This window comes from Spea bombifrons, chromosome 9 (genome assembly GCF_027358695.1).
Source record: "Spea bombifrons isolate aSpeBom1 chromosome 9, aSpeBom1.2.pri, whole genome shotgun sequence".
NCBI lineage: Eukaryota > Metazoa > Chordata > Amphibia > Anura > Pelobatidae > Spea > Spea bombifrons.
The window spans coordinates 21,549,888-21,574,492 of NC_071095.1; the positions used below are offsets into that span (position 1 = coordinate 21,549,888).

The 24,605-nt window shown below is 45.7% G+C and overlaps 1 protein-coding gene across 1 annotated transcript in view; it reads left to right on the forward strand.

Moving 5' to 3' along the window:
* The window catches only part of AVEN (apoptosis and caspase activation inhibitor), a 174,837-nt gene that overhangs the window by 124,790 nt on the left and 25,442 nt on the right, over positions 1-24,605 (forward strand). Inside the window, exon 3 of the mRNA XM_053474621.1 lies at positions 18,828-18,898. Within this exon, the coding sequence (XP_053330596.1) occupies positions 18,828-18,898 (71 nt within the window). The remainder of the gene's footprint in view (positions 1-18,827; positions 18,899-24,605) is intronic.

The window sequence follows — 24,605 nt, forward strand, 5'->3', positions numbered from 1 at the left end:
TTTTAAAGGGGAATTCTATTAAGACATGTGTTTACCAATGGGATGTTCAATTTCTTGTTATTATTTTGAGGTTCTTGCTACCATTGTCGAATGGGTTGTGTCCCGTCGAGCGGCTTGCCCATCATTGATGATTTTTTGTATGTAGGTCTGTCAGGTTCAGGTACTTGTCAGTTACTGTTAGATACAATGAAAGCTGTAGCCCAGACAAGACAGAAGGTCCTCAGACGGTAATCTCCGTATTAGATGTCGAAATTGATGGTTTTTCTCCCTGTAGCCAAAATTGAGACACTTAGGTTTTGGTTACATTCGATAGGCAGGTCAAACAAAGCTCAGTTGAAGCCGATTCAATGTTTGTTAGGGCATTTGACGTTTGCATGTAAGGCAATGCCGATGGGTAGAGCTTTTTTTAGGCGCCTATCGCAGTTGGTGTCAGGGCTCCCAGGCATTGTATTTGGGTTATGTGAGGTATTTGGGAGGATCCCCGGGTCTGGACTAATTTTTTAGAGCGGTACAATGGGCAAACTTGCTGGCAACGGGAAGAATGCTATAATCAGGAGCTGGAGTTGTTTAGGGATGCGTCTGGAACCGTAGACATGGGTGCCTATTTGAAAGGTCAGTGGTGCACGCAAAAATGGCCCCAGGAATGGTTACAGTTGGGTATTTGTAAGAACGTAGCCTTTTTGAAACTCTTTCCGATAGTGGTAGCGGTGGAATTTTGGGGTCATGAGTTGTAGGGCTGGAACTAACGATTATTTTCATAATCGATTAGTTGGCTGATTATTTTTTTGATTAACCGGATTAAAAAATATAAATGTCAATTTTTCATTTATTTAAAATAATTTAATAAACAAACAGGATGTTAAAAACAAACAGCAGAATAAAAAACCTTGATAAAAAAGCATTTCCTAACCTGCCTCCCCCACTTATGCATATTTGAGCCCAGGCTTGCCACTCTGCCTTCCCCACATATGCCTTATACCTTATATGCCACTGTGTCCCTTGATTTGCCTTATAGCCCCAGAGGTGTCACTCTTTCCCCTTAGTTTGCCCACCTTTACCTCTAACTGCACCTTAAATTAACGTTATTAAGTTAATTAAATTAACCCTCAGTCCTCAGCATTAAATTAATCCTAAATGCCCCATCAACCATATCTGCCTCAAAATTAATTCTAAATGCCCCATCAACCATAACTGCCCCTAAATTAACCCCCACCCCCTAACTTTCACCAGGCCAAATATTAATTTTATACTCACAGTTAGATGAGTTTCTCAGCCATATGGATGCTATACGGAAATGGGCGGGGCCAATCCTCAGTGGAGGGACTGTAAGTAGTAACTCCTGCTGTGAGTCATACTAAAAAAACCCTCATTTTATAAAGCCTAAACATTGATTCGACTAATCGATATTAAAATTTGTTGGCAACGAATTTCATTATTGATTATTATTGATTTTATCGATTAGTTGTTGCAGCGCTAATGAGTTGTCCAATCGTCGAGTGGCGTTCAGGACTGACAACGTGAGTGTAGTATATTGTAACCGATCAACCTCTGGTTGTAGTCCGGTTTTATCTCTATTGCGCCACTTGATTCTTTGTTGCTTACAATATAATATTTGGATTAAGGCAATACATGTCCTGGGTGTTCAAAAAGTCATAGCTCGACTGCTTCAGAGGGGCGGCCCCTGAGGCGAATTCAACAGGTCTACCTTGCCCCTCATTTTTGCGGAGCCTCGCTTTGCAAGACTCCTAGGGTTACTTTGGGCGTCTTTATCAGAACAATTGGTGTGTTCATATTCCCGGATATGAAGGTACTGGTGTATTTTAGCTGCGATTTCTTTCCTTTTTAGGACACTAGTGTGTCAGGATGTGACATCAGATTTTGTTGTTCGCAGACTTGTTAAGGGCTGGAAAAGAAGTAAGAGTGTTGACAAGCTTCGTCCGGAATTGCTTAACAAGGTTCTGGTCCAAGTGGGTATAGTGTGTTTCTCCAGTTATGAAAGTTTGTTGTTTGGGGTAGCTTTTTCATTGGCCCTTTTTTGGTGCGCTTAGAATAGGAGAAGTGGATGCGTCTAGCACTGCTAGCCCAGGAGGTCTTATGGACTGTGACGTTCAAATTAAGCGGGATGTATTGCACATATGGATTAGACGATCTAAGACTGACCAGAGGTCCCGAGGTATTCGGTTGAGTGTCAGGAGTATTAGTGGACTATGGTGTCTAGTCAAGCTCCTCGCTGAGTATTTGGAGGTTAGGCCAAAATAGGTGGGTTCACTGTTGGTTCACTTGCATGGCCTTCTGCTTACGAGATACCAGTTTTCCAGTGTTTTTTGCAAATGTTTGGTTTGGTGTGGGTTAGAGGCTAAGCATTTTTCAACGCGCTCCTTCCGTATTGGTGCTGCAACGGAAGCGTTTAGGTGTGGTTTATCATCCAAGCGGATTAAGAGGATTGGTAAGTGGTCATCAGGCCGCTTTAAGATCTTTGCCCGTCCTCATCTGTTGTAATTGTATTCTGTTTAAGGTGGCCCTCTACGACAGGGCTCGACAAATCCCAGGCGCCAGGTCGCCATGGCGACAGAGAATTTTGTCCTGGCGCCTAGGTTTTGTCAGCCTCTTACATCCAGAAAAAATTGTGGATGTAAGAGGCTGAGTCACCACATGAGGGCGCTGTTGCTGTCTGCCCAGAAGTCTGGGCATACAGCACAGCCACTCAGAGCCCGCCCCCGAGCCTGAGATCACTCCCACGGAGTGAGCCTGTAGGCTGAAAACGCGGTTGCTGGAAAAGCAGCACTCGTGTTTTCAGCTGCCACAGGCAGCCTCAGGGAAGGGGTTTGTGTGTTGATTGGGTCCCCACACAAGTGTGGGGACCTCACCCAACACCCCCCAGCTGCCTGATCGCTCCATGGGAGCGACAGCGCAGCGTTAACCCCTTCAATGCCGCGATCGCGGCATTTAGGGGTTAATTCCCGTTTTGGGGGCTTTGCTGCTGGTGGTCTGCCTGGAAGCCCAGGCAGACCAGCAACAGCAAAAACGAGCCCCCACAAGCCCTTTGATGACTCCTGTAGGTATGGAAGCCTACAGCAGTCATCAAAGAGACTCCCCTCTGCAATGGCTGGTCTATAGACCAGCAATTGAGTCCCAGCTGCCAGAGGCAGCTTCAGGGACAGGGTGAGAGGGTTCTTTGGTCTCGCCATGAGTGTGGAGACCAGCCCCAACACCCCCCTGCTGCCTGATCACTCCATGAGAGTGACAGTGCAGCGTTAACCCCTTCAATGCCCCAATTGTGTATGACACATTCGTGGCATTGCAGGGGTTAACATTTGTCCCCACAAGCTTGTGGGGACTAAATATCTGTCAATGCTGTGCTCCAATGGAACATCAGCATCGAAAGAGTGAAAAAAATGTATTTAAAAAACAAAAACAAACAGCACTGACCTGAAAGTCCAGGGTGCTTCCAGGTCAAACGCTGTGAGTTTAGTAAGTGGGCTGATGATGATCGGATCACTCCTGACCAACTGTTAGTTTAAAAAAAAATCCTGGCTCCTAACTTTTTTACCTGGCGCCTAGATTCACAACAAATTTGTCAAGCCCTGCTCTACGACTTGTATGGATTTTGGAACATTCTTATATTCATTGGCAGTGCTCCGGGCCGACGCCAGGGTGTATGGAAGGAATCTGGGTTTTCCGCAGGAGAAAGTGCATGTTTGATGGAGGGGGCTGCGAGGTATGCGATGGGAGAAACTTTATCCGGAATGTTGTGTTCTGTCCAGGTTTGTCCCGTCATCCATTGTACTAGTGTAGGGCTGAAACAACGAATCGATAAAATTGATAATAATCGATTATGAAAATCGTTGTCAACGATTTTCATAATCGATTAGTTGAATCGATTTTTATCGATTTCTAAAATTATGTTTTTCAGAGCAAATGCCCGTCCTTCTATTATCCGATCTCAACTAGAGATCGGATTATAACAGTAGAATCCAGACCCCCCGCAAAGCTGCAGGAGACCTGGATCCTCTCTGCCACCCGGTGAGGGTCTGTGCAAAACGCGCAGACATCCTCAGCTTCTCCCCTCCCCTCCACTTCCGCTTCTCCCCTCCACTTCCGCTGGGGCTTCTATTACTGAACCCGGCGTCATGTGACTTTCCGGTGCGGCTTCCGTCATGGCCGCCGGAGTGGATCCAGGTCCCGTGCAGCGCCGCAGGGGATTTGGATTTTAGTGCGCGATGTTTGCATCCTCCCTACTTCCCTTCACTTCTACCTTCCCCACCAGGGGTTAATATAGCAGCAGAAGAAAAACGGAGCAAGTAAGCACCACTGGGTAGGGTAAGCATGGAGTATTATGTTTATTTTCATGCTTTTTTGCCCTGTGTTTCTTTTGTTGATATATTAACCCCTGGTGGGGCAGGTAGAATTTTTTCGGGATTTATTAATTATGTCTTTGCATTCTTTGCATTCTTTAATTTGTGTTTTTTATTTTTTGATTGCTGTAATATATGATTTATACAAAGATGCCAACAAAGCCTGCAAAAAGGAGATTAAAATGGCTAAACTAGAAAATGAGAAACGTATTGCCAAGGAAAGTAAAACACAAGAAATTTTTCAAGTATGTGAATGGAAAAAAGTTAAAGGTGCCAATCGTCTCCGGCCTCTTTTGCCTGGCCTGATTCACCCGGATCAGGTGGGGTTTGTGCCGGGGAGGGAGGCGCGGGACAATACGATTAAGGTTATTGACTTGTTGGCACACGCCCACCACTCTGGCACCCCATTCGTACTGGCCTCGATGGACGCTGAAAAGGCGTTTGGTCGGGTCTCCTGGCCCTTTTTATTCCGGGTCCTGGAGGGTATTGGCCTGGGCTCTAGATTCCTCACGTGTGTGCGAGCCTTGTACTCCTCACCGGTTGCCAGGGTTACCGTTAATGGCATTCAGTCTGATCGGATCGCTCTCGCTAACGGCACGCGGCAGGGGTGCCCTCTCTCCCCCCTCCTCTTCCTCCTGGTGGTTGAGCCCCTTGCGGAGGCGGTCTGTGCTCACCCGGACATCTCAGGTGTGGCAGTCGCTGGTCGCTCCCATGTGATCTCCTTGTTTGCTGATGATGTCCTGGTGACGCTGACTGATCCGGGTCGTTCCCTCCCTGCGCTGCTATCGGTCCGAGGTGATGGGGTTCCGCTTGACCCCGGAACTTTCCCACCATATCCGCACCACTATGCCCTTTCGTTGGAAGGAAGACTTTATTAAATACTTGGGGGTCCTTATCCCCGCGGATTTGTCTAAGATTAAGGCCCTCAACTTTGATCCCCTCCTAGACACCCTCCTTGCTGACCTCCACAGGTGGGCTTTCGCTCATGTGTCCTGGTTTGGGAGGGTTAGTGTTTTGAAGATGAATGTTCTCCCACGCTTTTTGTATTTTTTCCAAACGCTACCAATCTTTCTTCCCCGTTCCTATTTCCGTAAATGCCATGGTGCCTTTCTCCGCTACATATGGAAGGGCAAACCGCCTCGCCTTTCTTTCTCTTACTTGACGAGACCTAAGACGCTGGGTGGGATGGGTCTCCCCAATTTGGAACTTTACTGACGGGCGGCTCATCTCCGTCGCGTGGTCGAGTGGTCTGTTGGTGCGAGTCGCCTCTGGGTGTCTTTGGAGGCCCGCCGCTTTATCCTGCCCGATTGCTGTTCTCCCTTGGATCCCCAACCCACAGCGTTGTGTCGCGCATGCTCCTCATCCCCTGATTGGCCCCACCTTGAAGGCCCTTGGCCATGTGGTGCGGGCGGGGGGTCTTACGTCGGTCCCTTCTCCCATGCTCCCAGTTTCGGGTAATCCCGACTTCGCCCCGGGACGTGTTGCCACCCGCTTGGTGCCATTTACGCCCGCTGACGTCTCCGTTCTCCGAGTGTGCCACGTGATGTGTGGCCCTGCTCTTAAACCCTTGGCGGAGCTGACGGGGACCACGACTAACTCTTTTCTGACTCTTTTCCTCTACCACCAACTACAGCACTTTCTCTCTCCTCCACCGGGGCCTTAGCGGGCGGTACCCGCCCTCCTACTGCCTTTGAGCAATTGTGTCTTGAGCCACTAGAGCCTCCGGATTTGCTTTCTGCTATATACGCCCTCCTGCTTGCGCCGGCGGTCATTACTAAGCCCTATTATTTCAGCCTCTGGGAGGGTGATCTGGGATTGTCCCTGTGACAGAATGAGCTGTCATACAGGGGCCCAAGGTACTCAGAGATGGCTCCAGCCTGGCTGCCAAACAGGCAGGAACTCCATTGTTAAACTAATCCCATTAGTGGGATATTCAGTAGCTAAAGGGGATTAAAGGTTGGGTTGTCTACCTGTTTATCAATGTTAATTTATGTTAATGAAGTTCTGTGGCTATATCAGTCTATGTTTTACAACAATAAACTGTTCATTCCTGCTGTACTCAGTTCAAGGTAGTTGTGTGTCTACTTGTTGGGTACACATAGCAGGGTTCCAAGGTGCGCATGCTGACTGGTGCTGGAAGTGATTCCGGGGACAACAGGAGGATACATGTGGGTGATCTCTGGGAGTTACTACAGCTCTCTTGGTGAACCCGTTACATTGGTGGCAGCGGTGGGAACCTCCTTGCAAACGTCCCAGCGGAGTACCAGCGGGTATACCAGCAGCAAGCCAAAGATGGTTCCAGCACTACAGGACGTGTTGGTGCACAGCAGAGTCGCAAGTTACATAAATGCCTGGATGGAGGCTCTCTGAGTGGACCAGGGTGTCCGGGGAATAGTCCTTCCATCCTCCAAGGAATGGTACGTGCTACAACTAGATTGGCGAATGCAGTACCTGGGAGAGCAGCCTCAAGAGAACTTGGTGGCTGAGTTGGAGAAGTTGCTTCCGCTTGAAATGACTGTGGATTGTGGATACCAGGCCCTGTATTGGCAGGCCGTGCAGTGGTGTCCAGAGCTGAAGGATGACTACATGCCAGAGGGCGATGACTTTGGCGGCCCGGGATTGATAATGGAAAGCCTACAAGAGGACCAAGAATTTGGGAGCCCATCGAAATATCGGTGCGAGGAGATCCGGGAGTTCAGGGAAGGGATTCTCGCAGATGTGCCCTGTTACCTGCCCGACTTGTGGGCTGATTTTGATTATTTGGTTTACCAAGAATGGTTCCTGGAGCAGGCCTACCGAGAACTCTTTGACCGTGCTCAGCACTGTGCTCCAGTGGATCCTGTGAGTGTTCTGCCCCCACCAGAAGCACAAACATCCGAGCAGAGCGCAAATGGCCTCTGCTCACTCCCTTCCCTCACCCCAGACACTTTGCCCTATTCCCCGCAATATGGCCCAGAAACTGACCAAGACCCCCCCTGCATGTCCCAGCCAGATCCTCCAGCTGAACTGCTGGCTTCGAGGCAGAGCGCTGCTGGCCTCTGCCCACCCCTTCCACTTGTTCCCAAGCCTGACCGCAGTAACCAAGGAGGGTCCGGTCAGGCAGCCACAGAGTTAATGGTGCCACTGGATTTTACAAATGCAGCTGAAGTGTTGCCCTCGGGGCAGAGTGCCGCTGGCCTCTGCCCTCTCCCCTCTGTGACCCCAGCTCCATTGGCTTCCCCCCCCCCCCCAATGTTGCCCAGAGGCAGTGATTTCTATGGATCCTGTATCCCCAGCTGAAGTGTTGGCAATGGGAGAGAGGCAGATCGACATCTCTCCCTAGCAGATGGAGTACACAGGAGGGGATGCATGTGGCTTTCCTCCCCTCGCCGAGGATCATACAAACATTTGTACCATGCAGGTGGATTGGACTACGGTCGCCACCTGCAGTCCCCAGAGGTGCCGAGCAGTCAGCCCAGAATCCCATATGGAAGGGACCCCAGCCGCTCTTTTTTCTCCCCAGCGGCTGAGAGGACTCCAGGGAGAAGGCACATTTGGCCCTTCTCCCCAGCAGCAGTTACACTATTTGGGAGAAGCAGAGTGCGGCTGGGTGAGTACTGGTCTTTTGTTAAATTGTTTTGGGGAGTACCAATTTGTGGCTGGCAGTGGTGGTCCGGATATACAGACTGACTTTGGAGTCAAGCCGTGTGGGGTCTTATCAGACGTCAGTCTCCCCCAGAAAAAGGAGATATGTGATGGAGTGTGTGACGGAACTGTCCATCACTGGGGCCCCTGGAGAGGACTGAAAGCAAGCCTGCTACCCGCAGATTATGGACCCTGTCTCCCTGCCCTGGCGAGTGGGACTGTTGTCCTCGTCTGGGACCCAAACTCCCCAGTCTCTAAGTGCACCCCAGGACTGGTTAGTGGGACAGGTGCCCTTTGCCAGCCCCCTGCATCCACAACTCTAGGAGCGACGGAGCTGTGCTCCCCGACTGAACTGGATGCAGGTTTGGGTCTGGCCCCAGTTCAGTCTTCTTTTTAAAAGGGGAGATATGTGACAGAATGAGCTGTCATACAGGGGCCCAAGGTACTCAGAGATGGCTCCAGCCTGGCTGCCAAACAGGCAGGAACTCCATTGTTAAACTAATCCCATTAACAGGATGGCTACCAGGGGGATATTCTGTAGCTAAAGGGGATTAAAGGTTGGATTGTCTACCTGTTTATCAATGTTAATTTATGTTAATGAAGTTCTGTGGCTATATCAGTCTATGTTTTACAACAATAAACTGTTCATTCCTGCTGTACTCAGTTCAAGGTAGTTGTGTGTCTACTTATTGCCTACACATAGCAGGGTTCCAAGGTGCGCATGCTGACTGGTGCTGGAAGTGATTCCGGGGACAACAGGAGGATACATGTGGGTGATCTCTGGGAGTTACTACAGCTCTCTTGGTGAACCCGTTACAGTCCCTCTCTCTAGAGGAGTGGGAGCGGATGCTCATGATTGTGCATAAGGGGACTGTGTCCAGCAGAGTGCAGGAAACCCTCTTCAAAATTGTTACCCGTTGGTATAAAGTTCCTCTTGATTTGCATAGATTCTTGCCCCAAGTCTCTCCGACTTGCTGGCGGTGTAACTCCCATCCTGGCTCCCTTTTCCACATCTGGTGGGAATGCCCTACTATTAAGCCCTTTTGGAACAAGGTGGCTGCGGTTATTCGGGAGGTGTCTGACCCTTCGTTCTCGGCTACCCCGGCTTCTATATTGTTACATTACAACATGGTCCCGTACCATGCTTATAAGGGTTCTATTAAATTTCATTTGATTAGTGCTGCGCTCACCACCCTTCCTAGATCCTGGAAGTCCTGGAAGAGCTGTGCTCTGTTACGGCCTGGTCTATGCCTATTCTGTAGTTCTCCGTTCTCTTTGGGTACTATTTTTACTGTGGTCTTCGTTCTTGGTTGCTCCATACTTATGACGCGCTGCACTATGTATTTGACACGTCTTTTACGTGTTTCAGTCCGACCATTGTGATCCTGTGTCCTCGGGAGCTCCGCTGTACCTGTCTCCTGGGATTACATTTGTACAGACTGCTGCTGTTCTTATAGTTGTGCCTTGTACCTATTTCCACTGTGCCTTACATTGCTGTGACGTTGTGCACTGTTTTGTTTAACTTTCAATAAACGGAGAATTGAGAAAAAAAGAAAAAAGTTAAAGGTAGAGAATGTTGGTACGTTATTATCTGAAACTGGAAATTTGGTTAGTGAGGACAGAGAGAAAGCCGACATCTTAAATGCTTTTTTTTCTTCTGTTTATACCAAGGAAGAACCAATGACGGAGCCCCTGTTGGCTAATTTTAAGGAACCGTTGCAACAAACATGGGATTGGCTGACACAAGAAAAAGTGCTCAAGCAATTAAATACTGTTAAGGTAGACAAGGCCCCTGGACCGGATTGGTATACACCCAAGGGTACTGAAGGAACTAAGCCTAATTCTGGCCCAGCTACTATTGCTAATCTTTAGGGATTCTTTCAGCTCGGGCATAGTTCCATAAGATTGGTGCAAGGCAGATGTTGTGCCCATATTTAAAAAGGGATCAAAATCTCAACCGGGCAATTACCGGCCAGTAAGCTTAACATCGGTAGTGGGGGAGTTATTTGAAGGGTTGCTAAAGGTATGCATTCAAGATCATATCTTGATCCATAATCCAATTAGTAGAAGTCAGCATGGATTTGTGAAAGACCGGTCTTGTCCAACCAACCTATTAGCATTTTATGAAGAAGTTAGTAAAAATATAGACCTGGGGTTGGCTGTAGATGTGATTTATCTGGACTTTGCCAAGGCGTTTGATACGGTTCCGCATAAAAGGCTACTCTATAAATTAACAGAAATAGGCTTAGGGGCAAATGTGTGTATGTGGATCAGAAATTGGCTAAAAGATAGAATGCAGAGGGTTGTTGCGAATGGATGTTTCTCAGCCTGTGCGAAGGTATAAAGTGGAGTGCCTCAGGGGTCTGTCCTCGGTCCTCTTCTTTTTAATTTATTTATAAATGATCTCCCAAGCTGCATTGAGAGCCATGTCACAGTTTTTGCTGATGACACAAAATTAGGCCGGGTAATTCAGACTAATCTTGATGTTTCTTCATTGCAGGAGGATCTAGACAGAGTTGGGGACTGGGCGTGCAAGTGGCAGATGAGGTTCAATATAAAGAAATGCAAAGTTATGCATTATGGTAAAAATAATAAAAATGCAACCTATTCTTTAAATGGAATATCCTTGGGGGAAACTACCAATGAGAAGGATTTAGGAATAACGGTTGACAACAGACTTGAGAACAGTGCGCAATGCCAGCAAGCAGCTGCGGGGGCCAATAAGGTTTTGGCATGCATAAAAAGAGGTATTGATTCAAGGGAGGAGGATATCATCTTGTCTCTTTACGGGTCATTGGTAACATAGTGGGTATAACAGAGACATGGTTGGATGATAGCTATGACTGGGCGGTTAATATACAGGGTTATAGTCTATTCAGGAAGGATCGAAAAAAACGAAAAGGGGGAGGAGTTTGCCTTTATGTAAAGTCCAGCCTAAAGGCCACACTGCGGGAGAATATATGTGAGGGAAATGATGATGTGGAGTCATTATGGGTAGAAATATATGGAAAGAAAAATAATAAAATACTGATCGGGGTTTGCTATAAGCCACCAAATATAATTGAAGCAGCAGAAGATCAATTATTAAAGCAAATAAACAAGGCAGCAAATCACAATGAGGTGGTTATTATGGGGGACTTTAACTATCCCGACATAAACTGGGAAACCGAGACCTGTGAATCTCATAAAGGAAACCGCTTTCTGACTATAAGTAAAGATAATTATCTGTCCCAAATGGTACAGGACCCAACCAGAGGGGGCGCTCTACTGGACTTAATATTAACCAACAGACCTGACAGAGTAACTAATGTGCAGGTCAGAGGGCACCTAGGAAATAGTGATCACAATATAATACATTATAACTTGTCGTTCAATAAGGGAACTCTTAGAGGACCCACAAGAACTATGAACTTTAGGAAGGCAAAGTTTGATCAACTAAGAGAAGCCCTTAACACTGTAAATTGGGAAAATGTCCTCAAAAACAAAAGCACAGATACTAAATGGGAGATTTTTCAAAATATCTTAAATTCTCACTGTGAAAAGTACATACCGTATGGGAATAAAAGTGTCAGGAGCAAGAGAAAACCAATGTGGATAAATAAAAATGTAAAGGTGGCAATAAATGGCAAAAAAAAGGCATTTAAGCTACTAAACAGGAAGGCAGTGAGGAAGCACTAAGAAGCTATCGGGAAAAAAATAAAATATGTAAAAATCAGATAAAAGCAGCAAAAGTGGCGACAGAAAGACTCATTGCCAAAGAGAGTAAAACAAACCCCAAAATGTTCTTTAACTATATAAATAGTAAAAAGGTTAAAAATGAAAGCGTCGGCCCCTTAAAAAGTAATGAGGGAGACGTTATAGACGGGGATCAGGAAAAAGCGAATCTATTAAATATATTCTTCTCTGCTGTATTCACAGAGGAAAATGAAATGCCAGGTAATATACAGCAGGATGAGATAAATGCCCCAGTACATGTCGCCTGTCTAACCCAGGAAGAAGTGCAGTGCCGCCTAAAAAAAATCAAAATAGACAAATCACCAGGTCCAGATGGCATTCACCCCCGCGTTCTAAGGGAGTTAAGTAATGTAATAGACAGACCCCTATTTCTAATATTCAAGGACTCTATAGTGACCGGGTCTGTTCCCCAGGACTGGCGCATTGCAAATGTTGTGCCAATATTCAAAAAGGGGACAAAAAGTGACCCGGGGAATTATAGGCCTGTTAGTTTAACTTCTGTTGTATGTAAACTGTTTGAGGGTTTCCTAAGAGATGCTATTTTGGAGTATCTCAATGAAAATAAATGTATGACTCCATATCAGCATGGGTTTACAAGGGATCGGTCCTGTCAAACTAACCTGATCAGCTTTTATGAGGAGGTGAGCTCAAGACTGGATCGGGGAGAATCGCTGGATGTCGTATATCTTGATTTTTCCAAAGCATTCGATACGGTGCCACATAAAAGGCTGGTACATAAAATGAGAATGCTTGGGCTGGGGGAGAATGTGTGTATGTGGGTAAGTAACTGGCTCAGTGATAGGAAACAGAGGGTGGTTATTAATGGTACATACTCTGAGTGGGTGACTGTTACTAGTGGGGTACCACAGGGGTCAGTTTTGGGTCCTATTCTTTTTAATATATTTATTAATGACCTTGTAGAGGGATTGTATAGTAAAGTATCAATCTTTGCAGACGATACTAAGCTCTGTAGCGTGGTTAACACAATAGAGGACAGTGCACGATTACAAATGGATCTGCATAGGTTGGAGGCTTGGGCTGGGATGTGGCAGATGAGGTTCAACACGGATAAATGTAAGGTTATGCACATGGGGAAGAAAAATCCAGGCTGGGAATATGTATTAAATGGGAAAACACTGGGGACGACTGACATGGAAAAGGACTTAGGAGTCTTGGTTAACAGTAAATTTACCTGTAGCGACCAGTGTCGGGCAGCTGCTGCTAAGGCAAATAAAATCATGGGGTGCATCAAAAGGGGCATGGATGCCCATGACAAGGAAATAATTCTACCATTGTACAAGTCACTAGTCAGACCACACATGGAATACTGTGTACAGTACTGGGCACCAGTGTACAAGAAAGATATAGTGGAGCTGGAGAGGGTTCAAAGACGGGCAACCAGAGTAATAAGGGGAATGGAAGGACTGCAGTACCCAGAAAGATTATCAGAATTAGGGTTATTTAGTTTGGAGAAAAGACGGCTTAGGGGGGACTTAATAACTATGTATAAATATATAAGGGGGCAGTACAGAGATCACTCCCAGGACCTATTTATACCCAGGACTGTATCTATAACAAGGGGACATCCTCTACGGCTGGAGGAAAGAAGGTTTCTACACCAGCACAGACGGGGGTTCTTTACAGTAAGAGCGGTGAGACTATGGAACTCTCTGCCAGAGGAAGTGGTAATGGTAAACTCAATAAAAGAGTTTAAAAGGAGCCTGGACGTGTTTCTTGAAAGCAATAATATCACAAGTTATGGATAGTAAATTAATAGGGACAGAACGTTGATCCAGGGATTTATTCTGATTGCCATATTTGGAGTCGGGAAGGAATTTTCCCCCTGGTATGGGGCAATTGGCATCTGCTTCATAAGGGTTTTTTGCCTTCCTCTGGATCAACACGGTAGGGACACAATATGTATATAGGTTGAACTTGATGGACTTTGGTCTTTTTTCAACCTTATGAACTATGTTACTATGTTACTATGTTACTATGTTACCTCACCTTGAATATGCGGTACAATTCTGGGCACCGGTCCTTAAAAAGGACATTATGGAATTAGAAAAAGTGCAAAGGAGGGCTACGAAATTAATAAGGGGATTGGGAGATACTAGTTATGAAGAGAGACTAAAAAAGTTAAAATTATATACACTGGAAAAACGGCGTCTCAGAGGGGATATGATAACATTATATAAATATATATATATATAAATATATATATATATATACGCAGGGCCAATATAACAAACTCTTCAGTGACCTGTTCATTAACAGAAATGTACAAAGAACAAGAGGTCACCCTCCGAGACTGGAAGAGCAGAGATTTCATAGACGACAAAGGAAGGGATTCTTTACAGTGAGGGCAATAAAGGTGTGGCATTCACTGCCAAGGGAGGTGGCGTTATCAAATACATTAGATGCCTTCAAAAGGGGTCTGGATATTTTCTTAGAAAGGCATGACATACAGGGCTATAAATAGAGTAACATTAATATTCTTGATCCAAGGAGAAATCCGATTGCCTCTTGGAGTCAAGAAGGAATTTTTTTCCCCTGATGGCAGAATTCGAATTAGCTTAATTAGGGTTTTTTTGCCTTCTTTTGGATCATAGTAACATAGTTCATAAGGTTGAAAAAAGACCAAAGTCCATCAAGTTCAACCTATATACATATTGTGTCCCTACTGTGTTGATCCAGAGGAAGGCAAAAAACCCTTATGAAGCAGATGCCAATTGCCCCATACCAGGGGGAAAATTCCTTCCCGACTCCAAATATGGCAATCAGAATAAATCCCTGGATCAACGTTCTGTCCCTATTAATCTAATATCCATAATTTGTAATATTATTGCTTTCAAGAAACACGTCCAGGCTCCTTTTAAACTCTTTTATTGAGTTTACCATTACCACTTCCTCTGGCAGAGAGTTCCATAGTCTCACCGCTCTTACTGTAAAGAACCCCCGTCTGTGCCGGTGTAGAAACCTTCTTTCCTCCAGCCGTAGAGGATGTCCCCTTGTTACAGATACAGTCCTGGGTATAAATAGGTCCTGGGAGTGATCTCTGTACTGCCCCCTTATATATTTATACATAGTTATTAAGTCCCCCCTAAGCCGTCTTTTTTCCAAACTAAATAACCCTAATTCTGATCATCTTTCTGGGTACTGTAGTCCTTCCATTCCCCTTATTACTCCGGTTGCCCGTCTTTGAACCCTCTCCAGCTCCACTATATCTTTCTTGTACACTGGTGCCCAGTACTGTACACAGTATTCCATGTGTGGTCTGACTAGTGACTTGAATTATTTCCTTGTCGTGGGCATCTATGCCCCTTTTGATGCACCCCATGATTTTATTTGCCTTAGCAGCAGCTGCCCAACACTGGTCGCTACAGGTAAATTTACTGTTAACCAAGACTCCTAAGTCCTTTTCCATGTCAGTCGTCCCCAGTGTTTTCCCATTTAATACATATTCCCAGCCTGGATTTTTCTTCCCCATGTGCATAACCTTACATTTATCTGTGTTGAACCTCATCTGCCACATCCCAGCCCAAGCCTCCAACCTATGCAGATCCATTTGTAATCGTGCACTGTCCTCTATTGTGTTAACCAGGTTACAGAGCTTAGTATCGTCTGCAAAGATTGATACTTTACTATACAATCTCTCTACAAGGTCATTAATAAATATATTAAAAAGAATAGGACCCAAAACTGACCCCTGTGGTACCCCACTAGTAACAGTCACCCACTCAGAGTATGTACCATTACCAGCCTTTTATGTGGCACCGTATCAAACGCTTTGGAAAAATCAAGATATACGACATCCAGCGATTCTCCCCGATCCAGTCTTGAGCTCACCTCCTCATAAAAGCTGATCAGGTTAGTTTGACAGGACCGATCCCTTGTAAACCCATGCTGATATGGAGTCATACATTTATTTTCATTGAGATTCTCCAAAATAGCATCTCTTAGGAAAGACTCAGTTTACATACAACAGAAGTTAAACTAACAGGTCTATAATTCCCCAGGTCACTTTTTGTCCCCTTTTTAATATTGGCACAACATTTGCTATGCGCCAGTCCTGGGGAACAGACCCTGTCACTATAGAGTCCTTGAATATTAGAAATAGGGGTCTGTCTATTACATTACTTAACTCCCTTAGAACTCGGGGGTGAATGCCATCTGGACCTGGTGATTTGTCTATTTTGATTTTTTTTAGGCGGCACTGCACTTCTTCCTGGGTTAGACAGGCGACATGTACTGGGGCATTTATCTCATCCTGCTGGATATTACCTGGCATTTCATTTTCCTCTGTGAATACAGCAGAGAAGAATATATTTAATAGATTAGCTTTTTCCTGATCCCCGTCTATAACTTCTCCCTCATTACTTTTTAAGGGGCCAACGCTTTTATTTTTAACCTTTTTACTATTTATATAGTTAAAGAACATTTTGGGGTTTGTTTTACTCTCTTTGGCAATGAGTCTTTCTGTCTCCACTTTTGCATGCCGTACACTTCCTACTTGACATTGTAGTAGAGTGTCATTTCTTTCGTGTTTTCACATGAAAAGATATAATAAAATATTTTCAAATATTTGAGGGGTGTACTCACTTTTGTGAGATACTGTATGTTCACACGCTAACTCCCCCCCAATCACAAACATACCTAGACGCACAATCTTTAAATAAAATACCCAGATATACAAATACACTAGCATAACCAAACACATATTCACACACTGACATACACATATACACATGCTAATATACCAAAAGACACATGTTCACACACTGATATAACTCCCACATACTAACATACTCATCCACACTGACACACACACACACACAAACATACTCAGATACAATGATACCCACACATGCAGTAATATACCAAAAGACACATGCTTACACACTAACATACACACACTTGTGCTAACATACCAGGCAAAATAGCAGGCAGCACTGAAGCAGGGGGGGTCTGAGGAAAGAGACCTCTGTCTCCCTTAATTTTGGTCCAGTTAGATAGAGGGAGAGAACTGTCCCGCTCCCAAGGAAAGTTTCCGATCTATTTGTGAAAGTTCAGAATGTCTTCTCTCTTATGCACCAACGTGTCTGCGATTTCCTCGGTAGCGCCATTCTTCCTTATTCAGTATACAGCAGCGGCCTGCAATGTCTACAAATAAGAAGAGATAAATCACGGTATCTTTTTATCTCCTGTAAATAAAGCAAAGTCCAGGCTCCTGGTGTAATATAGATTGATATCCCAGCTGCACAAACACACAGTTATTAATAAAAGTTTTAATATAGCGCAGATCCAAACGTTTCCAGCGGATTAGTGAGCACACGTGGACTTTTGTTCACCGTTTATTCTGAAAGTAGCCGTACAAAGAAACCATTTTCACCGTCGCCCGTGATACGTGAAGCAGGCGTGTCCGCATTTTAAATGGTATTACCGTGGATTACTGTTTGAGTGGAGACATTGCTGGTCACCTCAAAGGGAGGACAAAGCTATTTTTCATTACTAGTCTCTGATTAAAAATATGTTTTCAAGATATTGTGTTGTTTTAAAATCTAGTTTTTGTCCCATAATATGTTTTCAGGCCCCTGGCCATCAGCGATTTGTTTCTCGCTCAGTGATCTGTGCCCGGTGTAGCCGACAAACACTCGGACTCTGTAACGGCAGGACAATGTCTTTGGCTGGCCCTGCCTTTTACAATATATTGCCTCTGGAGATTGGGAACACTTTATTACATGGAGTAAAGCTGGCAATAGATGCCATAAAGCAGTTTTTCGAGAGACAACATAGGATGCAATGCCATGTGCGCCGCAACCCGGCTCTTTCATGTATTTTTCAGTCGTATGTTTGATAGAGATGTTTGGATCAGGCCCCCGGGAATCAGCCTAGGTAAATGGACAGGGAGCATGTATGTATGTATGTGTGTGTGTGTGTGGGTGAGTGCATGCTTGTGGCATGGGTGTCTTTTGATTGGGGTATGTAAATGTAGGGGCGGGAGACCCTAGGGGATAAAGGGTGCCCTCTGGGTGACCCCGGTCACTGTCACTTTTTTCAGAGACGGCTAACAGACTTACCTGCTTCCCACCCTCCTTCCCTAAATGTTATGTACTGACGTTCTTTTCTTTTGTCACTGCTGGCGGTTTGTGTGTCCTTGCCGGTCTGGTCTTGGTAAGCGATGGAGTGTGGATGATGGTGTGACGGAAGGCTCCATCGTCCCCTGACCTCTGTTGTTTTTGTTGGACGTGCCCACCGAGCTTATGGACGGCTGGCGGTTAGCATTGGTTTTGACAGCGGAAGTTAGTTGTCATTTTTGTTTGGACGAGGGGGGGAGGTGAGTACCTGTGGTTTGGATCGTACAGTAGTGAGCGTCCGGCAAGGACGGGGTTAATTCAGTTCCTGCGTTGGTTGTGTTTGAGTGTATTATGGATGATGTTGATATGTATATTTGTATTTATTGTGATGGTTTATTGTGTGTTTCTGTTTATTGGTTTATGGTGTTTAGGCCAACACAGTTTAGTTTGTGGTTATTTTCAATAAAATGCACGGTACGCACTACCTACATACATGGAAGAAATGTTCGCAGCACTGTTACAAATCACAGGGAAGGAGGGTTTGGTTTTGATGTCATCTCATTGAAGTTATCTGTCTGCCCTTATATGCAAATGAACCCTGTCTCTCCATCACACATATTTGAATAAGTGATGCCCTTTATTGAAAACTTGCATACGGTTGGATTTTGAGTCACACAGCCTTTCAAGACCTGAAGAACAGACATGTGAGGTTGTGAAAGCTCTTGTGACCACATTTTACTGTAACCACATCTTACTGTAACCGCATCTTACTGTAACCGCCGGCTCTATCGTTATTCTCTTTACAGGAATGTGAACTATTGGGGGAAGCGGTGAAAGTTCCTGTCATTTCCTGATTAACGGGCTGTGCTTAATGTAATAAGAAATGCGTGGCCCCCGAGTCACCTGCGCTGTGCGTCGGATGTGTTCCATGCACCACTAAGCTACTGTTTTTGCAAATACTCAAGGAATATTCTGTTGCAGCCATGACCTCCTCCTCTGTGTTACTGACCATGTTGCCTTCTGATTTACGTTGTAGGAGATTCCTTCACCCAGTTCCGTTTGGCTGACGAGAGAGAATGGGAAGCAGAGAATCCTTGCAATAAACAGGTTAGTTCATTCAGTGCGTGTTACGTGAGAACTGTCATTCCGTGCGCACACCGGTTTCTCCAGCCTCTGCCGAAAGGAGGATTTCTTCCTCAATCCTACATATTCCAGTTCATCACACCATATAAAGTAGCGTCACGGGGTTACAGATAACAACGTGATCCGTACGTATGTATGCAGTAAATATATTTATGCTGATTGCGCAGGGAAGGGTAGCTTTCAGCATAAATATTCTTTGCTAATTCCCTCTAAGTTGCAGTGTTGAGGAGAGGGTGATAACGTCAGGCTACTATATGATGATAGCACCGCTTTCAGTGTAGGCGAATGGCAGATATTTTGTGAGTAGCTCATTGAATTTATCGGTTGTTGTTTGGATATTTGTTTTGGTTTTGGGTAAATGTGTAAAGCCGTTAGGCTCTGCTGACATTAGATTGAAATACCGTGGCTGGCGTAATCCAACTCGTCGGCTTCACGCTCGCTCTGTAATTGGATCCGGTTTTGTGCGGCGAGTATCTGGATCCTCTGAAATGGACGATGTGATTTATTTTGTGCTTCTATTGAGACCGTGCCTTTGTTGATTACCCGACCTCTCGCATTCCTTCACACAGTGGGCCCTTTGGGAAGCGTGACTTTCTGAGCTTTACAGGCATCTCTGTAAAGTTGCAAACATCCAGGTGTGTTTGGAGCTGTCTGCCAAGAGATAAGACGGTAGCATGACAGCCAAGTGGCAGGGATTCAAGCGATGGTTACAGAAATTAGATGTGATCTCTGAACATCAGCCATTAGCAGCTGCATCTTGTCGGAGCCAGCTCTGCCTGCGGTTGGATTCATGATGACTCTGGTGTCTGCAGGTTTGTGTCGGGGAGTCCTCCTAATACACGTCCCGGTCTCACAGAGGAAAGATAAGCAGTCAGGCTCTTATCTGCGGTTTTAATTCCCACCTTAGATGCGATGAACTTTAAAATCCGAACCGAGGGACAGCTTGCTATTGCCTTTAATGCCAGGGGCTCTGTCTGCATTACTTAGCATTTGTCTTCGCGATCTAGCGGCATACTAATTGAACGCAACGATGAGGCTTTGTGGGAAGCTCTCACCGGTTGGCAGAAATGCAGAGCGTGATGGTAATCTTATATCGGATGTGTCTTGGGTTTATTCCGGGACTTGTCCTTATATTGTCCTTGCGCTTATAATATTGCCTTAATCATCAATGAGCGCTAAAATATAAAAGGCAAGAAATGTCACTTGTTATTGTTGCTGTTGTGAAGGAGAAGAGCACTAAGCTTGACTTTAGAAAAAAGCACTAAATCCTATACTAATTAAGTGAAATAGATGTGTAATTTAATAGATATTTATTCATTAAACCGATCTTCAGCTCTCCAATAGATGGTTGATGGATCTTTGCGCCAGTCACCTCAATCAGTGAGTAGGGGCCGGTTACCTCCATGGAGCGCATTCAGCTCTCTGTCCTGGTTCTGAACCAGAAATTCAATAGTTTGTGTCTTCGTGATTAATATTACCGTATTTGCTCGATTATAAGACGACCCTGATTATAAGACGACCCCCCAAAATCTGAATATTAATGTAGGAAAAAAAGTAAAAGCCTGATTATAAGACGACCCCATAGGAAAAAAGTTTTACTAGTAAATAAATAATAATTCATGTAAACTATTTGTTTGTTTTTAATTTCCTTTTATTTACCAACCTGCCCTCCAGTTATGCACATCTGCCCCCAGGCATGCCTTATACCCTCCTATATGCCACTCTGTCCCATGATATGCCTTTTAACCCCCTATATGCCACTCTGGCATATAGGGGGTTAAAAGGCATATCATGGGACAGAGTGGCATATAGGGGGACACTTACATACTCAGACACTACCCACCCAGACACTTACCTACCCACCCAGACACTTACACTTACTTACCCACCCAGACACTTACCTACCTACTGAGACACTTACACTTCCCTACCCACCCAGACACTTACCTACCCACACAGACACTTACACTTACCTACCCACCCAGACGCACTTTCGCCGGCGCTCGCTGATAGACGCCGGCAGCAGCTGAGGTTACCATACAGGAGGATCCAGGTCCCCTGCAGCGATGCGGGGGATCTGGATCTTAGTCTAATAGTCAGACCTCATTTGAGGTCTGATTAGAAGATGACCCCGATTACAAGACGAGGGTTATTTTTCAGAGCATTTGCTCTGAAAAAAACCTCGTCTTATAATCGAGCAAATACGGTACTATGGCTGTTGTTTGTTACTGTCTCATAATTCTGCTTCCATAGCAATACAGGTTCCGAATCCCTCGCTTAAGAGAAATGTAACGCGGTGTGATTTAAGTGTCTCTGTGCTCGGCTCTTTTAGTTACACTTATCTAGATTGTGTGACGTGGTACTCCTGGTCTCACCTCTGCTGGGATACTGTTATTGGTATCTTTATTTTTATGTAGATAATGTGTAGTGATATTCCTAGTTTTGTCCATTCCAGGGATTCTGTGCTTGACACTCCTAGTTACACCTCTGCTGGAGTTCTGTACTCGGTTACACCAGTGACATTGGTGCCGTGTGTAGTAGTGTTTGCGACCATACGGGGTTAATAGTTTCCGTCTGTGGTAGTTATTGTCTGAATTCTGTATGTCCCAACATAATTGTGATTATTGTTATGCTTTAGTTCTCCCCTCATGCGTTACCCTGTCCATGTGCTTTATGTCCTGCTCCTGGACTTTAACCCCTCTTAGCCCGGACACCATCAACCCGACCACAGCACTATTGTATCGAGATACCCCACGGGCGGTGGAGGTATGGACCACGGCCGGTTTTGGGAGTTAGCCGCCTGTAGAACGTTTGGCGCTCGGGGTTCCTGTGACCGATTGTGTTGCTTTTCGCACAGGATATCCTGCCCCCTCGGGATCACCAGGGAATTAGGGTAAAGTTATTTGGACATTGCGGGGCCTAAGTGTGGCGCTGGACTGTCTGTGCTTGGCGGGAAGATGTGGACATGGTTTTTGGTTTGTTTCTCACTTAACCTGTATATAAGCCCGTGTGTTCCCCCTATAAATTTAGTCCCTGTTTAACCTCACTACGAGTCCTGTCTTGTTATTGAGGTAAGACTCGGCGCTGCCCTTATCAGGGCGGTAGAGCGCTGTATTGCTACGGTGCCGCCGAGGTTTCTGAGAGGCTGTGTCGTCTGCTATGATCGCTTTTTAGTCCTTTTCAGGACAATAGCCCCGTTGTGTGGGTCAGCTTTGGCTAGCCACAGTGGTGAGGCAGCCCCTGTAGCGAGTTCACCAAGAGAGCTGTAGTAACTCCCAGAGATCACCCACATGTATCCTCCTGTTGTCCCCGGAATCACTTCTAGCACCAGTCAGCATGCGCACCTTGGAACCCTGCTATGTGTACCCAATAAGTAGACACAACTACCTTGAACTGAGTACAGAAGACTCATTTATCCACAGAACTGCATTAACATAAATGAACCCCTTCAATCCCCTATAGATGTACTGGGACGTCCAAAGAACGCCCACTAAGAAACCCCTATGGAGGTAGCGGTAGGTCTAGCCCTTCGTGTAGCGTCAGGGACACATCCCTGCCGCTGCACGGGAGACCAGGCTGTCGTTTGACAGCCTGGACTCCCCTCTGGCAGCAGAAGCCAGCGTCGCTGGCTTTCTGCTGCCCGATCTCCCGTAACAGCTTCCGACGCGAAGCCGGAAAACTGTTACAGATAGAAATGCCCGATCGCGCTTACCTTCCAGGTGACGTCACTACTGACGTCACCTGGAAGTTCACGGGAGGATCGGGTATCCCTGCAGGGTCTTTCTAGACCCTGCTGGGCTACCCGATCACTCCGATGAGGGAGCTGTAACAGTTACCGGCATGAATGCCGGTAAACTATTACAGATACATTCCCTCCAGTGTGTCATCAGCCTTGGGGGACTGCCCCACATCCGGGGCAGTCCCCACATCATATATAAACCACATCATATATAAACCCCCAAATACCTGTCTTTAGAAATTGGGTAGGTAGGTGTCGTGTACAATGGCGCAACGTGTCTTCTGCGCTGAGGAGGCTTATGACTTCCTCACTCAGTTTGATGACGAAGCCACTCTGACTGCGTCAGACGCCGATGCCACTCTGACTGCATCAGATATTGATCCAATACCTGATGAATCTAGCTGTGCGTCAGATAATGACGAGTCAGAGGAAGAAGATGATGGCCAGGTTCCATCTGCTAAAGCCAAGCGTGGAGAGCCTGACTCTAAATATAATCGGGTGCCCCCAAATATGATACACCCAGTAATCCCTGCTTTTACTGGGACTCCTGGCATCAGATGTGACATTGATGCTAGTGAGCCAAAATCATTTTTCAATTTAATGTTTGCCCCTGAGTTTTTTGAGCTGTTAGCAGCTCAAACAAACATCTATGCAGCCCGGTGTCAGGCAGCTGACCAAGGAGACAGAAGCCAGACCTGGTACCCCACTGACTCCCATGAAATTAGAAAGTTTTGGGCCCTGACTCTTATGATGGGCATTGTGAAAAAGCCCACTATACGATCATATTGGAGCACAGATCCCATAATATCCACCCCTGCTTTTTCCCAAATAATGCCCCGGAACAGGTACTTTGGGCTCCTAAAATTTTTACATTTTAGCGACGATTCCCAATGCCCCCCTAGAGAGCACCCTCAATTTGACCGTTTATATAAATTGAGGCCCATTATTAATTATTTTTCAAGTAAATTCCCTGAAATTTATACCCCCGATAAAAATGTGGCTATAGACGAGTCACTGGTCCTATTCAAGGGTAGACTGAACTTCAAACAGTATATCCCGTCCAAGCGCTCGAGGTACGGTGTAAAGTTATATAAACTTTGCGAGAGTGGGACGGGATATACTGTTTCCTTCATAATCTACGAAGGGAAGGACAGTCACCTTGATCCCCCTGACTGCCCACAATCTGTGGCTACTAGTGGGAAGATAGTGTGGGACCTGCTGGGTGGATAACTTTTATACTAGCCCAGATTTGTTTAATTTTTTATTTTTACAGCAGACCCCGGCATGTGGCACTGTTAGGCCAACCCGCAAGGGTTATCCTAAAATTCTTACGTACCCAAAGCAGAGGCGCGGCACTACCAGTCAGGAAGGATGTGTATATCCTCTGTCAGTGTACGTGGGGAAGGTGATGCTCAGGGGCTCAAGCCTCAGTGCATCACCGATTACAACAAGAACATGGGGGGTGTAGATCTTTCTGACCAGTGTCTGCAGCCGTATCTGGTGCTGCGTAAGACCATGACCCGGTACAAAAAGGTGGCCATTTACCTCATCCAGGTTGCCATGTACAACACATATGTGTTGTACAAGAAATGTGCCACTGGGAAGATCTACACCTACCTAGAGTTCCAGCTCAAAATCCTGAGGGATATCCTCTTTGAGCAGCCAATCCCTCGTGTGCAGGATGAGAATGTCCTGCGTCTTACCGGCAGGCATTTTCCTTCTACAATCCCCACTGCTGGTGCCAAACAGAAGCCTCAGAAAAGATGCAGAGTCTGTTCCAAAAAGGGTATTAGGAAGGACTCGAGGTACCACTGCCCTTCCTGTCCCTCTTTGCCAGGACTCTGCATCGATGAGTGCTTCATGATCTACCACACCAAGGTAGATTATTAAATTTCCGTTAAGCCCCATGCCTGCCTGCCGCTGGACTTAAGC